The 14655-nt window shown below is 37.6% G+C and overlaps 4 protein-coding genes across 4 annotated transcripts; 3 read left to right on the top strand and 1 right to left on the bottom strand.

The window, feature by feature from the left end:
• Positions 1-292: 292 nt before the first annotated feature.
• On the top strand, positions 293-1110 carry LOC147562934 (NDR1/HIN1-like protein 13). The gene has a single exon (XM_086632507.1). The coding sequence runs from the start codon at positions 335-337 to the stop codon at positions 1028-1030; it is 696 nt and encodes a 231-aa protein (XP_086488633.1). The 5' UTR covers positions 293-334; the 3' UTR covers positions 1031-1110.
• Positions 1111-1215: 105 nt separating this feature from the next.
• On the bottom strand, positions 1216-4628 carry LOC147562933 (serine/threonine-protein kinase AFC2-like). Its single transcript, XM_086632497.1, has 12 exons — positions 4422-4628; positions 3845-3983; positions 3517-3543; positions 3272-3425; positions 3118-3166; positions 2906-3020; positions 2689-2759; positions 2400-2544; positions 2224-2288; positions 2016-2116; positions 1789-1894; positions 1216-1612 (listed from the first exon to the last, which is right to left on the bottom strand). The coding sequence occupies exons 1-12, from the start codon at positions 4515-4517 to the stop codon at positions 1469-1471; spliced, it is 1212 nt and encodes a 403-aa protein (XP_086488623.1). The 5' UTR covers positions 4518-4628; the 3' UTR covers positions 1216-1468.
• A 1067-nt stretch (positions 4629-5695) lies between these two features.
• On the top strand, positions 5696-7993 carry LOC147562932 (cytochrome P450 71A1-like). Its single transcript, XM_086632483.1, has 2 exons — positions 5696-6899; positions 7064-7993. Exons 1-2 carry the CDS (start codon positions 5904-5906, stop codon positions 7691-7693), a joined length of 1626 nt encoding a protein of 541 aa, XP_086488609.1. The 5' UTR covers positions 5696-5903; the 3' UTR covers positions 7694-7993.
• Positions 7994-8670: 677 nt separating this feature from the next.
• LOC147562931 (cytochrome P450 71A1-like) lies at positions 8671-13157 on the top strand. The gene is made up of 2 exons (XM_086632467.1): positions 8671-9928; positions 12235-13157. The coding sequence occupies exons 1-2, from the start codon at positions 8936-8938 to the stop codon at positions 12862-12864; spliced, it is 1623 nt and encodes a 540-aa protein (XP_086488593.1). The 5' UTR covers positions 8671-8935; the 3' UTR covers positions 12865-13157.
• Positions 13158-14655: the final 1498 nt, after the last annotated feature.

The raw sequence follows: 14655 nt of genomic DNA, 5'->3' as shown, positions 1-14655 counted from the left end.
CGATTCGGAGCGAGTTGACATATAATTTCCCAATTACATGGTTGCCCATATAATTTCCCATAAGCCAGGCTCGAACAACCTTGAAGAGTAAGTAGGATTTGTGGGTGATCATTTTGTATTTCACAGGGCCCAGGAGGTATCAGAAGCTTACTTGAATCTGAAACTTCTAATCTGGTACTCAAACCATATAAGGAATTTCATTATTCTTTACCTTCTCTTCACTTCTCTTCTACTAATTGATATTCCATCATGAAATCCTTCTCTTTCCTTCACTTCTCTTTCTCATCTCCTTCTCTCTACTTCTTCTCTCATCAAGCTTCACCACCTCATCACCATGAGTAGACCACCAACCCATAATTTTCATCCAGAGCAACAACCACAACAAGAACACCAAACTCAACAACTCCCACGACGAGACTCTCACTCCCATAGGCATGATCTCAAGGTGCCACACCCACGTCGAACCAACCCCGGGGCGTGGTTAGTCGCTTTCTTTTGTGTCATACTATGGGTCATTATTATTCTCGGAGGACTAGCCGTTCTCATAGTGTACCTTGTTTTTCGTCCAAAATCTCCTCGTTTTGATATCTCAAATGCAACCCTCAATGCTATCTACCTCGACACGGACTCACACCTGAACGCAGACATAACCGTCTTAGCCAACTTCACGAATCCGAACGAGAAGGTTAGAGTTGGCTATAGTTACATGGTTTTAGAACTCTACTATAGAAACACCCTCATTTCTACAACCTCCATTAATCCATTTTCAGCTGCAAGCGCAGAATCTAAGTTAGTAGAGATCCATTTTGTGTCGAGTGAAGTTCAATTATCGCTGAACGATGTCAATCATCTTAAGAAAGATGTAGAGAGAAATGGGGTGATCTTCGATGTTCAAGGGAGGTTTAGAACAAGATCGAACTTGGGTAGTTTCTTACATTACTCTTATTGGTTGCACGGTCGATGTGATATAGTTCTTTCCGGGCCACCTTATGGGGTTCTTGTATCAAGAAAATGTAAAACAAAACGTTGATCCGAACTCATCTTGATTTGAGCATTTTTTTCTCTTCTTTTGATCCTCCAAGTAATTGTTATTATTATTTATTACTTTCATTTTCGCCTTACTTGTAAAGTAGATTCTTGATCTCATGTGTATACTATCAGACAACTTGAGACGATATTCTCACTTTTAGAAAAATAAGAAAGCCGAAAAGAATATAGACTCAACAAAAGCAGATTATTCTTTTCAAGTATTTATCAATGTTTACGTACAAAAGAAATCGATCGATATACAAAGTGGGCTCATTTGCTATGTATTAACCAAAAAAAAAAAAATTTCGACGAGAGGGCAAACAGAATCAAACAAACTCCTTGCAATCACTTTCTTGAAGTTTTTAAACTTCCAAATGCTCCAAAGGAAGATGCTTGAACTTCATGAATAGACATGTCGACGATTGCTTCACAGGGATCTTCAGTGGTATGTCTTTGTAAAAAATGGGTGCTTGAGGGCATCCTGGGCTGTTAGTCGTTCCAATGGCTCATACCTTAAGAGACCTCGCAGTAAATTTACCAGATCTGCTTTTGCAATATCATCGTCAGGATACATCACAAGCTCCTGCAAACATTTAAAGAACACAAACGGTTTTATCACACACATTGAACTAGGGGAACCCGAAGGCTCAAATACCCGAGTCCCAGCAGGAGCATGGTAACCCAACGACTGAAACTGCGATACCCTTCCAGCCCGACAACTCGAAATCCGATAAAAAATAATAATAATTATATTGAAACCTGGAGTGGACGAAGATTTGAAACATCGATGACCTTCTGTTCTGAAAGTGCACCATTCGGCCAGTTCAATCTACACCCGTCTATGATGTATTTGTCAGAAACAGGCCTGAAATGCACAAGAGATAATAATACTAGAACTGTAAAGTCGGTAACTATTGAATAATAGGTGGTAATAATCAAACGAGATAAAACAAATATAAGGTACGAAAAAATGCGAGTCCACGTACCCTTCTACTCTCTCAAACATAGACTGTGGTAATGGCCCCAACACTCTCTCCATCCTCACTAGGCGCTCTAATCTATCAAATGCCCATAATACTTGCGCTTCCTGCAAAGCTTGTCCGTATTACTTTTGTGATATATGCATATTATGCATAATTGAAAAAGAACACCACATGAGTATTCTAAGAACTAGGGTTTTGTAAAAAAGGTTACCGAGCAAAGCCTCAGTAAGATACAACCAATACTCCAAATGTCAAGAGAACGATTCCACCCAAGTCCTGTAAGCACACAACCAATCGGAATACGGGAACCCCAAGAATTATTTTAACCAGAAAACAGAATGAAAAGAAAACAAAAACAGATAGTTCGATATAAGGTGATTGACATACCAAGAATAATCTCGGGAGCACAGTAGGGTGCTGTAGGCGTTGATTCAAGATGCTTACAACCAGGAGGACCATGACATGTATTACTAAAATCTATAACCTTGATATTACTCAATTTTGGAAGTAGCTCCTCGAAGCTTGATGAAACCTTGTAATACCAATAAGTAAGCAGATATATATATTTTAAAACCACATAAAAGGGAAACACAATCAATTTTTTTCTGTTGTTGTCTGAGATTAAAAAAATTTTAGGGTGTTTAAAGCTTCAAAGGATGGGACATTTAAGAAGCACCTCCAAGTCTGAAACATGAAGTATATTCTCGGGCTTCAAGTCAACATGGATGAGATCCAATTTATGCATAACTACCAGATGTATAGAAGAGAAAAATGATAAGCATGGAATAGAGAGGAATTGGAACTTAATTAGTAATTACTATTAGAGAGTGACCGAAAATTTGAACTTGAAAAAAAGTAAGAGAAACTAGAACAGGCAAAGTACTAGTTCACACTTGCTATAGACTCCAAAAGCTGTCTCCCAAATTCATGAACTATGTCCAAGGGAAATGCAGAAAACTTGTTTATCTCCATTAGATCGTATAAGCTTGGTCCGAGCTTCTCAAGTACCTGTTGAAACCATTACAAAATTCATGAACATCTTAACCTCCATAAATATTTGTGAAAGAGGAGAACTTAATCTATCAAAACTAAATCATATACTCACAATATGTAGACTGCCATCATAGTCAAACCAGTCAAGCATTTTCACGAAACTGCAAAGAATAGACCACATTAACAAGTTTTTTACAAAACACAATGCAAATCATGAGTAGTCCATATGAAAATAAGAGTATACAGGGGTAAGGAAAAATACTCACTGGCTACCATTTGTATCACTTTCTTCAAGCTCTTGAAAGACATTAATTTCATTCTCAGCTGCTTCTCGGAATTCCTCTTCGCATCTAGTAAGTTTAATGGCAACCATTTCATTTCTTTCTTTGTCCCAACACTCCTTAACCACGCCAAAGGATCCTGGCGGAAGAACATAAGAATTGTGATAAGAAAAAAATGATGCCCAACTAAACAATCTATTGTTTTGTAATCGAAGGTGGAAGTAACTGACCTTCACCCAAGTCACTGTGGATCTTATCTGCATAGAAGAGCAATAAAACCATTAGTGTTAGGAATGAGTCGAAAACATATATACACGAGGACTCATAACATCTAACTTGAAGTCAATGCTGTAGTTATTTTCTTAAAAATCAATTGATAGGTGGTGCTTTAAATTCAATAGAAACAAGAAATCTCTCAAGGAGAATACGTCTAAATAGCAAGTAGTACAACAGAATCATTTCATAAAACAGGATAAACTGCAATTATAACGACGTCTAAAGATCTCAAACAGAGACGAATTAAATAAATGATTCATCAAGGGTGTTTCGTATAATTACAACGATCAATTATATAGTTTGCTTGATCATCAGAGTCATCTTGACCAGGGGGAGAACCATTTTGAGCGTCTTCCTTCGTAGATAGTGAAGTAGCATGCTCAGTCGCGGCAAAGCTTGTTTTATTTCCAACTTCTTGAGCCTAAAAACAGCCACCCGTTATCAATACACATAAACAACACAACCATTACCTTCACAACAGTTCATATCATTCAAACATATTTCTTCACAGAAAAGGTCTGATTTGTATGGAAATATATAAGCAATAACATTACTCACAAATATTATCGACCTAAAGGCAAGACAAGAAACAATTTTTAAGTTGCCTACCCATTCCCATAAAATTCACAATTTTTCAAGTTCAGTGTGGAAAGACTACCTAAATGAACCCATTGTGTCTGAAAAATCTTGAAATTCATAGCAAAAAACAAGATTTTCATGAAATTCATAAGAAAAAACAGACAAGATACAATCTTTACTAAATTTGATGAATTCAAACCCAAACCCTAAACCCTTAACATGTAGAAGACGATACTTAACTGATATTTGAAATGAAAAAGCAAAAGATAAATTATACTACCTCAGAAGCAGGAGGAGGAGGAGTATCGGAATCAGGCGATCTTGGTCTTTTTCTAGGGCGAGAGGGATCCATGTGAGTTTGAGGAAACTCTTTCATCTTTCAGGCGAAACGGTTTTGAGATCAAGAATATCTATAAACAGAAGAGATCGATAGGTAGGTTTCAGATCAAGAATTGTGACCTTAATTTTTCGATTTTTCAAATCAGGCGAAATGGTTTCCCTCTTCTTTTTAATTTATGCCGAATTTTGGGCCGGGGCCTGGTCTTGGGCTTAGTGATGGCATTCCCAAAATAGAAAATGGGCATGCCAGGTCATCATTCTCGCCATGTTCAAGGCATATACCACCTCTGAATTTAGAAGGTTAACGTGTTAGGAGAAGCCAGAACATGGGCCGAGCGATGATGTGGTGTGTCCGAAGAAGAAAACGGGCATGCCACGGCGTAACTCGAGCCATGCTTTGAGCCATATGGGTACTTATTAGTAAAAGCGGGCCGAGTGATGATGTAGTGTGCTCAGAGTAGAAAACGGGTTAGCCACAACATCACTTGGGCCCTGCTTTGGGACATATAGCGACTTCAAATTTATCTGGAAAAGTCTGAACATGAACCCGTTGACGATGTGACGTGTTAGAAAATGAGCATCAAAGCATGCCCCATGATGCTTTGGGCCATATAGCATCTCTGTATTTGTTAAGTAACTTTTAAGAAATGTGAAAGACGCTTAATTGTTATTGAGGTAGTGGGACCGTCAATTATTTGCGACATAAACACACTCCCTTGTTTAGTTAATAAGAAAAATGATATTTTAGTCTTTTTACAGTTATATCTCTGGTCTTACGTCCGGGAGTGCGTCAAGGAGTGTACCAAGGAGTCCCGCTATCAACTCCCCTACCTAAAGCCATCATGTCCGAGAGAATTATATGTGCAGATGGGACATTTTGTCTGTATATTTATCACTAACGTATCATCCCCAACTACAACACTTTTGAAAGTACTATTAGGAAAACCTTTAATTTTCCATCATCTTTTTATCACAATCAACCTTTAACCATGTCACCCAATCCATTATTAACTATCTTTCTAAATGTAGTATCAATTTCAACAAAAAAAATAAAAACTATTTATCTTAGCAATCTTCTCCTATAAACCATGTCCATAGGTTTAGCTAACTACCAATTTTTCACTTCCATCCAAAACTTCCTTTTCCACTTCCCTCGCACTTGTGGTTCCAGTTCCATAACCACTATAGTCCATACACCACCACCACCACCACCACACAAGTAAGGGTTACTAAATGCTTCCTTGTGGCAAATATCCACAACAAAATTCAAAATGATCACTACCTCCTCTCTCTCTCTCTCGCTAAATATATACATATATATATATATACATATATATATATATATATATATATATATATATATATATATATATAGTAATCACAACTCCTTCATAGAATCACACTACATCAAAACACAAGAAAGATGGATACATGGTTCGAGCAACAAAGGGCGAAAGCATTAGTACTTTTCAATGACCCATCCTTCATCTTCTCTTTCTTCATCATCTTGCTTGTGTTCATCTTGTTTGGATTCAATTTTAAACAGCTCAAAACCAACAAGAAGCACTACAAACTACCTCCATCGCCATGGAAGCTCCCAATTATAGGTAACCTTCACCAAATTATGCCTTCCTCACCTCACCATTCTCTTCAATCTCTAGCAAAAAAGTATGGGTCACTTATGTTCATACACTTTGGTCAAGTACCAACTTTAGTAGTATCTTCTGCAAATATGGCCGAAGTTATCTTAAAGACCCACGATCTTGTTTGTTCAAGTAGACCCGAGTTAAGAATACCCGAACTATTACTGTACGGAAAGGACGTAGCTTTTGCACCTTATGGTGAATATTGGAGACAAATGCGTAAGATTTGTATATTGCAACTTTTAAGTGTGAAGAAAGTTCAGTCATATAGAGTGGTAAGGGAAGAAGAAATAGCTCTTATGATCAAGAAGATTAAACAAAACCCTTCTTCTTCATTGGGAGGTTTGGTGAATTTGAGTGAGTTGCTTCCTCTGCTTACTGGTGACATAGTTTGCAGGGTAGCTTATGGGAAGAAGTATAGTGGAGATGCAAGATGGGGGACCAAGTTTAAGGAGATGATGGATGAGTTTGAGACTTTATTGGGTGCTTTGGACATTGGGGATTTAATTCCTTCACTTAGTTGGGTGACCTATTTTAATGGTTTAGATGCAAGAATAAAGAAGAATTTTAGACTTTTTGATACATTTCTTGAACAAGTAATTGAAGAACATATATCCCACAAAAAGAATAAGAATATGATGAGAGAAAATGGTACTAATTTTGATTGTGATGGAGAAGAAGAAGAAGAAGATTTTGTGGATATTTTACTTAGGATTGAAGAAGAATGCAACTTGGGTATTCCTTTCTCTAGAGATAACATCAAAGGCATCATCATGGTATGTTTACTAAAATTCTATTTCCCATCTCATGCCCAAGTTATAGGAAACATTGTATTTCATGCGTACCAAACATGGCCTTAGAGTCTCACTCAAAGTTCATATTTCTGGTTTTATTAGTTTCGAAATTTTAATTTACTACTTACAAATATTTTATCGCGTAGGATATGTTTGCTGCTGGAACTGATACGACATACACAGTCATGGAATGGACAATGGCTGAACTAATGAGACATCCAGATATAATGAAAGAAGTGCAAGAAGAAGTGAGAAATACCATGAGAGGTAACTCTAAGTTCAAAGAAGAAGATCTAAGTCAAATGCACTTCTTAAAATCAGTAATCAAGGAGGCTTTACGACTGCATCCTCCAATTCCTCTATTGGTTCCGCACGAATCAACAAAAGACATTGAAATAAATGATTATTGTATTCCTGCTAAAACTAGGATTGTTGTTAATTCTTGGGCAATCGGGCGAGACCCAAGATCGTGGGAAGAACCAAATGCGTTCAAACCTCAAAGGTTCTTAAATGAAAATCGAAAAATTGACTTTAGAGGTCATGATTTTCGGTTGATACCATTTGGAGCAGGAAGAAGAGGATGCCCTGGTGTTGAATTTGCCATGGCTACCACTGAACTTGCACTTGCTAATCTTCTAAATGAATTTTCTTGGGAAATGCCAGATGGTATTAAGAATGAGGATCTAGATATGGAAGAAGGACATGGATTAACAATTCATAAGAAATCCCCACTCATTCTTAAAGCAACTCCATTTATAAATGAATCACATATCTAAGCTACATTTGTATATTGTTGGAAAATGTTAGGGAACAAGAAAAACTAGACAAAATCTTGACAGAAACCTTATGTGTGATTCGTGCTTCTATTGATTCTAATCATGGAACTGTGAATCACAACAAATTACAAAGAATTTCTATCCAGATTCTGTTTAGTTTCTCTTGTTCCCTAACATTACTCATGTTGCTGTATTATACATAAATTTAACTCATATTATCACGTTTTTGCTATGGTTTTAGTATTATGTACTTACAATAAATACGATGGTATTTGCTAAATAATATTTTCCATTCGATAATTTTATTGATACATAATTTTCTCTGTGTCATGTCATTTTTATCAGATGTTTCTGCGAGAATCCGCAGAGGAAAACTAACTCAAAATAAAACAAAAATTTTTCAACAAAAAAAAAACAAAAAACAAAAATTGCTCATCAAGTGTGCTTGAAGTTATCTTCAATAAGACAAAGATGACATACAAAATTAGAGAACAACATATACCTCTATTCAATAATTTGACACACTTCAAGTTTGGTAACTCTTTAGGCTACTCTGCCAAACATGTGAAGATAGTTTTGGCAGGTAAGAATGCATATCCAAACCCTAATAATCCAAGATTAGGAAATTCTCTCTCTCTCTCTCTCTCTCTCTCTCTCTCTCTCTATATATATATATATATATATATATAACTCCTTCATAGAATCACAGACTCACAATACCTCAAGTGGAATGGAGGGGCTAAAACACCCCCCCAAAGTACTGTTGGCACCCGGATTGCACATGGGACATCTCCCATTTTTTGCTTTGGTCGGGTGTCAACAGCAGTCTGGGAGGGTGCTTTTAGCCGCACCCTACCTCAAAACACAAGAAAGATGGATGATGTACTAACATGGCTGGAGCCTGGAGCAACAATGGACTGAAACATCACTACTTTTCAATTTCAACAAAATAAAATAAAATAAAAACTACTTATCTTACCAATCTCCTCCTATAAACCATGTCCATAAGTTTAGCTAACTACCAATTTTTCACTTCCATCCAAAACTTCCTTTCCCACTTCCCTCTCACTACTTGTGGTTCCAGTTCCATAACCACTGTAGTCTATACACCACCACTACCACACAATTAATGGTTACTAGATGCTTCCTTGTGGCAAATTCCCACCTTCAAAATGATCACTACCTCCTCTCTCTCTCTCTCAACTATTTCATAGAATCACACTACATCAAACCACAAGAAAGATGGATACATGGTTCGAGCAACAACGGGCGAAAACATCACTAGTTTTCAATGACCCGTCCTTCATCTTCTCTTTCTTCATCATCTTGCTTGTGTTCATCTTGTTTGGATTCAATTTTAAACAGCTCAAAACCAACAAGAAGCACTACAAACTACCTCCATCACCATGGAAGCTCCCCATTATAGGTAATCTCCACCAAATTATGTCTTCCCTACCTCACCATTCTCTTCATTCTCTAGCAAAAAGGTATGGGCCACTCATGTTCATACACTTCGGTAAAGTACCAACCTTAGTAGTATCTTCTGCAACTATGGCTGAAGTTATCATGAAGACCCATGATCTTGTTTGTTCAAGTAGACCCAAGTTAAGAATAGCCGAACTATTATTGTATGGAAAGGACGTAGGTTTTTCACCTTATGGTGAATATTGGAGACAAATGCGTAAGATTTGTATATTACAACTTTTAAGTGTCAAGAAAGTTCAGTCCTATCGAGTGGTAAGGGAAGAAGAAATAGCTCTTATGATCAAGAAGATCAAACAAATCTCTTCTTCATCATTGGGAGGTTTGGTGAATTTGAGTGAGTTGCTTCCTCTGCTTACTAGTGACATAGTTTGCAGGGTAGCTTATGGGAAGAAGTATAGTGGAGATGCAATATGGGAGATCAGGTTTAAGGAGATGATGGATGAGTTTGGGACTTTATTGGGTGCTCTGGACATTGGGGATTTGATTCCTTCACTTAGTTGGGTGACCTATTTTAATGGTTTAGATGCAAGAATAAAGAAGAATTTTAGACATTTTGATACATTTCTTGAACAAGTAATTGAAGATCATATATCCCACAAAAAGAATAAGAATATGATGAGAGAAAATGGTACTAGTTTTGATGGTGAAGGAGAAGAAGAAGAAGATTTTGTGGACATTTTACTTAGGATTGAAGAGGAATGCAACTTAGGTATTCCTTTTTCTAGAGATAGCATCAAAGCCATCATCATGGTATGTTTACTAAATTTCTGTTTCCTATTTCATACCAAAATATCTTAAGTTATAAGAACTTAGGGCTGGGAAAAAAAAGTCAGACAACCCGAAACCCGTCACGGGTACCCCAAGTCTGTTAGAGTCCACACCTGAAACCCGAAGGCGGGTTTAGCCCGACCAATGACCAACCCGGTGAAATAAACAGGTCGGGCTCGGGGTTTGAAGTGCTATTGGCGTCCCGCCCGACCCGTTAATATTTACCCGACATAACACGCTTAATAATGTCATCCATTGATTCGATAATACCAATACACATCTCTGAAACAGATCATCAAATAGATCTGTCTCAGAGATGTTCACCATCCTTCATAAAAAAAAAAGCCAGACAATAATATTACACATCTCTGAAACAGATCATCAAATAGATCTGTCTCAGAGATGTTCACCATCTTTCATAAAGAAAAAGTCAGACAATAATATTACACATCTCTGAAACAGATCATCAAATAGATCTGTCTCAGAGATGTTCATCATCTTTTATAAAAAAAAAATTCTAATTTCATTATTTGTTTACATCATTTTTTAACAAACATACACCTTTATTTCAATACATCTCTGAAACAGATCAAAAAATAGATCTGTTTAAGAGACGTGTTAATAAAAAAATATTCGTTCATCTCTGATACAGATCTACTCTCTCAAAGAAGGTCTGTTTAAAAGATGATTTATTCATCTTTTATAAAAATAAAAATAAATAAACTAATTTCGTAACATCTCTGAAACAAAATGTTTATTCGTCTTTTTTCAAAAATAAATAAATAATATTTTGTTATATCTCTGAAACCGATCAAGAAGTGGATCTGTTTCAGAGATTGGAAAAAAAAAAGTCTTAGTCTATTAGAGATAATCACCCAAAGTTATATTCTAAAGCATCAAAACACCTCGTAATCTCATATCATCGGTGTGAGCCGAATATAATCTTTAGGATCATTTTGAAAACAGAAAGAAAATATTTAAGAATATTGAAAAAAAAGTCTTAGTCTTTAAGAGATATTAGTTACTAACCATTGTTTTTGATTGATTTAATGATCGAACTTGTTCTTCAAAAAGGTTGATAACTTGTCTTCAAGTAATGAAAATAAATTTAATGGATGGAGGCTTTGGATCTGTATTGGTATTTGGTAAAGAATGAAAAGAAAGACGGTGGAGGCGTCGAGAGTGGAAGAAGGTGGAGGCGGTGGATCTCTCTCTGTTAGGGACTTAGGGTTGCAAAAGCTGAAATCAGGGTTTTAACCCCTATTTATAGAGAAGATATTTATGATCCAACGACTGGTGATTCTCAGCCGTTGGATCATAAAATCTAACGGGCAATGGGGTCGGGTTGTAGTTTGGCGGGCGGGTACCATGCTATTTCGGGCGGGCGTATCGGCTTCTACTTCGGGCGGTCGGATCGGGTGACACTTCGGGCGGGGGGAGGGGGGGGTAGCGGTTGCCTATCGGGCGGGCGGATCGGGTGACACTTCGGGCGGGCGGGTACCGATTGCCTATCGGGCGGGCCTAATGGGCCGGACCTCGGGTAAGACACCTTACCCGAGCCCGACCGATATTTCGGGCCGGGCCCGCCCGAACCGGGTTCTTCTCGATTTTCGGGCGTCACGGGTCCGGGTGGTTAGGGCCGGGTTTCGGATTTTCAAACCGTTTTCCCGGCCCTAGGTATGATGGTGAATCGTAGATGTGACGGTTGTGTGGTGGTGGTGACCAACGTGATAAAATATGGTAGTGAACCAGTGAAATGATGTATAAAATAGATTAAATGCACTCTAATATTCTATTAAATATTTTAACTATATATATATATATTATATATATATGTATACATATATTGTTGTTCGAGGTGTCCTTTGACAAGGAATTGTTAAGAGAAACTTAATTAAATTTCAGTTTCGATGGAAATTTCGACAGACATAGAAATATAAACATTTTGCTCATTTCGACCGAGATATTTCGAAATTCTAGTGAAAATCCGATAACCGACCGTCCAATACCCGAGAAACCCGAACGGTTTGACGGGTCTTAGACACTAAGATTTGTAAAATAACCCGCCTGATTAAGCCCAAAAACCCAAATAGACAGGGAATTTCAAAACCCGACCAATCCAACCCGATTAATGATATGAACCCGACCGACCCGATTCCCACCCCTATAGGAAATATTATAATTCATGCATATCAAACATGACAGTAGAGTCTCACTCAAAGGTCATATTCCCGGTTTTATTAGTTTTGAAGTTTCTAAGTACTACTTACAAATATTTTATCGTGTAGGATATGTTTGCTGCTGGAACTGATACGACATACACAGCCATAGAATGGACAATGGCTGAAATAATGAGACATCCGGATATAATGAAAGAAGTGCAAGAAGAAGTAAGAAATATCACGAGAGGTAAATCTTCGCTGAGAGAAGAAGACACATGTCAAATGCACTACTTAAGAGCAGTAATCAAGGAGACATTACGATTGCATCCTCCACTCCCTCTAATGATTCCTCACGAATCAACAAAAGACATCGAAATAAATGGTTATTGTATTCCCGCTAAAACCAGGATTATTGTTAATTCTTGGGCAATCGGACGAGACCCAAAATCATGGAAAGATCCAAACGCATTCAAACCTCAAAGGTTCTTAAATGAAAATCGAAAAATTGACTTTAGAGGTCATGATTTTGGGTTGATACCATTTGGAGCTGGAAGAAGAGGATGCCCTGGCCTTGAATTTGCCATGGCTATCACTGAACTTGCACTGGCTAATCTTCTAAATGAATTTTCGTGGGAAATGCCTGATGGTATTAAGAATAAGGATCTGGATATGGAAGAAGGACCTGGAGTTACAGTTCATAAGAAATCCCCACTCAATCTTAAAGCAACTCCATTCGTAAACGAATCACATATCTAAGCTTTATTTATATATTGTTGGAAAAATGTTATGAAACAAGAAAAACTAGACAAAATCTAGACGGAAACTTTACGTAGCTTGATGTGATTCATGCTTCTATTGAATCTGATCCACATAACCGCGAATCACGACAAACTACATAGGATTTCTATCTAGAGTTTGTCTCGTTTGTCTTGTTCCCTAACATTACTCATATTGTTGTATTTTACATAAATTTAACTCATATTATCATGTTCTAGGTATGGTTTTAGTATTATGTATTTACACTAAATACGATGGTAATGTTTGCTAAATAATATTTTCCATTCAATAATTTTATTGATACATAATTTTCTATGTATCATGTCAATTTTATCAGATGTTTTTCGAGAAGCCACCGAGGAAAACTAACTCAACATAAAACAAAAATTGCTCGTCAGCGTGTGTTTGAAGTTATCTTAATTTCGCGTTTGATTTTCATTCATTATAAGACAAAATCTTCGATAAGCAAAAGAGGACATACAAAAATAGAAAACAACTTACACCCCTATTTCATAACTTAGACACACTTCAAGTTTGTTAACTCTTTGGGCTGCTTGGTGACATTTAAAGATAGTTTTGGCCAAGGTACTGTTATAACTAAAAGTGATACCATAGGCTTTAGGCCGAACCTCGTTAAATTCTGTTCGCATATTTAGATTTTGACTTGGCTTTTCGATTAATCTTCATAATCGGATCAATTTCTAGGATAGGTTCGATAGCTTCCGTGACTTTTAGTTATAACAATTGGTACCAGAGCCTTGTTGAGATTGAACGAAGAGAAGATGGGATCGAGAAGTGGTACGGTCAAAGCAGGGAAATATGAGATAGAGAAGTTCAATGGGAAAAACGATTTTTCTTATTGGCGGATGCAGATGAAGAATCTGTTAATCTCGCAGAAATTACACAAGACGTTGACGGGAAAGAAACCAGGAGATATGTCAGATGAGGATTGGGAAGAGTTAGATCTCGAAGCACGGGCTACCATTATGTTGTGTCTTGAGAGGGACGTGGCGTTCCTAGTAGGCGAAGAAACAACGGCGGCGGGTGTGTGGTTAAAGCTAGAAAGCAGTTTTATGACGAAAACTTTAACGAATCGGGTCTACTTAAAATCCAAATTATTCACATGTAGAATGGAAGAGGGTTCTTCTATTCAGGAATATGTGAATAGGTTTGACAGGATTATCTCAGATTTGAAGGATATTGATGTTAAGGTTGAGGATGAGGACCAAGCCCTCATATTGTTACTTTCATTGCCTAAATCCTATGAGAACCTTGTTCAAACTTTGATGCTTGTTGGTGATAGTCTAAGTATGGAAGAGACGAGAAATTCGCTATTAGCGGATGACCTTCGTAAGGTTGCTACTAGCAGTATGGCGTCGGGTGGAGTAGACAAGGATCAAGCACAAGGGTTGTTTGTAACGAGGGGGAGGAGTAATGAAAGGGGAAAGGGAAAGGGCGGGAAATCTAGATCCAAATCTAGAGGCTCTTTCAAGAAAACGTGCTTTAGTTGTGGTGAGCTTGGCCACTTTAAAGCGGCTTGTCGAAAGAGAAAGTTGAAGCAAAAGAACGAAGGCTACAAGGAGAAACAAGAGATGCAAGAGGCGGGATATGTGTCAGAAGAGGCGGACGAATGTTTCTCGGTGACAGAGGTGTCTGAGAAGATCTTCGATAAGTGGATGCTTGATTCAGGGGCGTCACACCATATGTGCCCAAATAGGGAGTGGTTTACTACCTATAGGAGTATAGATGGTGGTACAGTTATACTGGGTG

This window comes from Eschscholzia californica, unplaced genomic scaffold (genome assembly GCF_041429995.1).
Source record: "Eschscholzia californica isolate CP2 unplaced genomic scaffold, dmEscCali1.0.p SCAF_1, whole genome shotgun sequence".
Lineage (NCBI taxonomy): Eukaryota > Viridiplantae > Streptophyta > Magnoliopsida > Ranunculales > Papaveraceae > Eschscholzia > Eschscholzia californica.
This window is presented reverse-complemented; position numbering and strand designations above follow the sequence as displayed.

What these genes read in the sequence shown, in the direction of transcription:
- LOC147562934 (XM_086632507.1), top strand. Translation starts at nt 335, where the DNA reads ATGAGTAGACCACCAACCCATAATTTTCATCCAGAGCAACAACCACAA.
- LOC147562933 (XM_086632497.1), bottom strand. Translation starts at nt 4,517, where the DNA reads ATGAAAGAGTTTCCTCAAACTCACATGGATCCCTCTCGCCCTAGAAAA. An exon ending in CTCCTCCTCCTGCTTCTGAG is followed by an intron (nt 3,984 to 4,421) that starts GTAGTATAATTT and finishes GGCTGTTTTTAG; the next exon opens with GCTCAAGAAGTTGGAAATAA. An exon ending in CAAATCTTCGTCCACTCCAG is followed by an intron (nt 1,613 to 1,788) that starts GTTTCAATATAA and finishes AAATGTTTGCAG; the next exon opens with GAGCTTGTGATGTATCCTGA.
- LOC147562932 (XM_086632483.1), top strand. Translation starts at nt 5,904, where the DNA reads ATGGATACATGGTTCGAGCAACAAAGGGCGAAAGCATTAGTACTTTTC. An exon ending in ACATCAAAGGCATCATCATG is followed by an intron (nt 6,900 to 7,063) that starts GTATGTTTACTA and finishes TTTATCGCGTAG; the next exon opens with GATATGTTTGCTGCTGGAAC.
- LOC147562931 (XM_086632467.1), top strand. Translation starts at nt 8,936, where the DNA reads ATGGATACATGGTTCGAGCAACAACGGGCGAAAACATCACTAGTTTTC. An exon ending in GCATCAAAGCCATCATCATG is followed by an intron (nt 9,929 to 12,234) that starts GTATGTTTACTA and finishes TTTATCGTGTAG; the next exon opens with GATATGTTTGCTGCTGGAAC.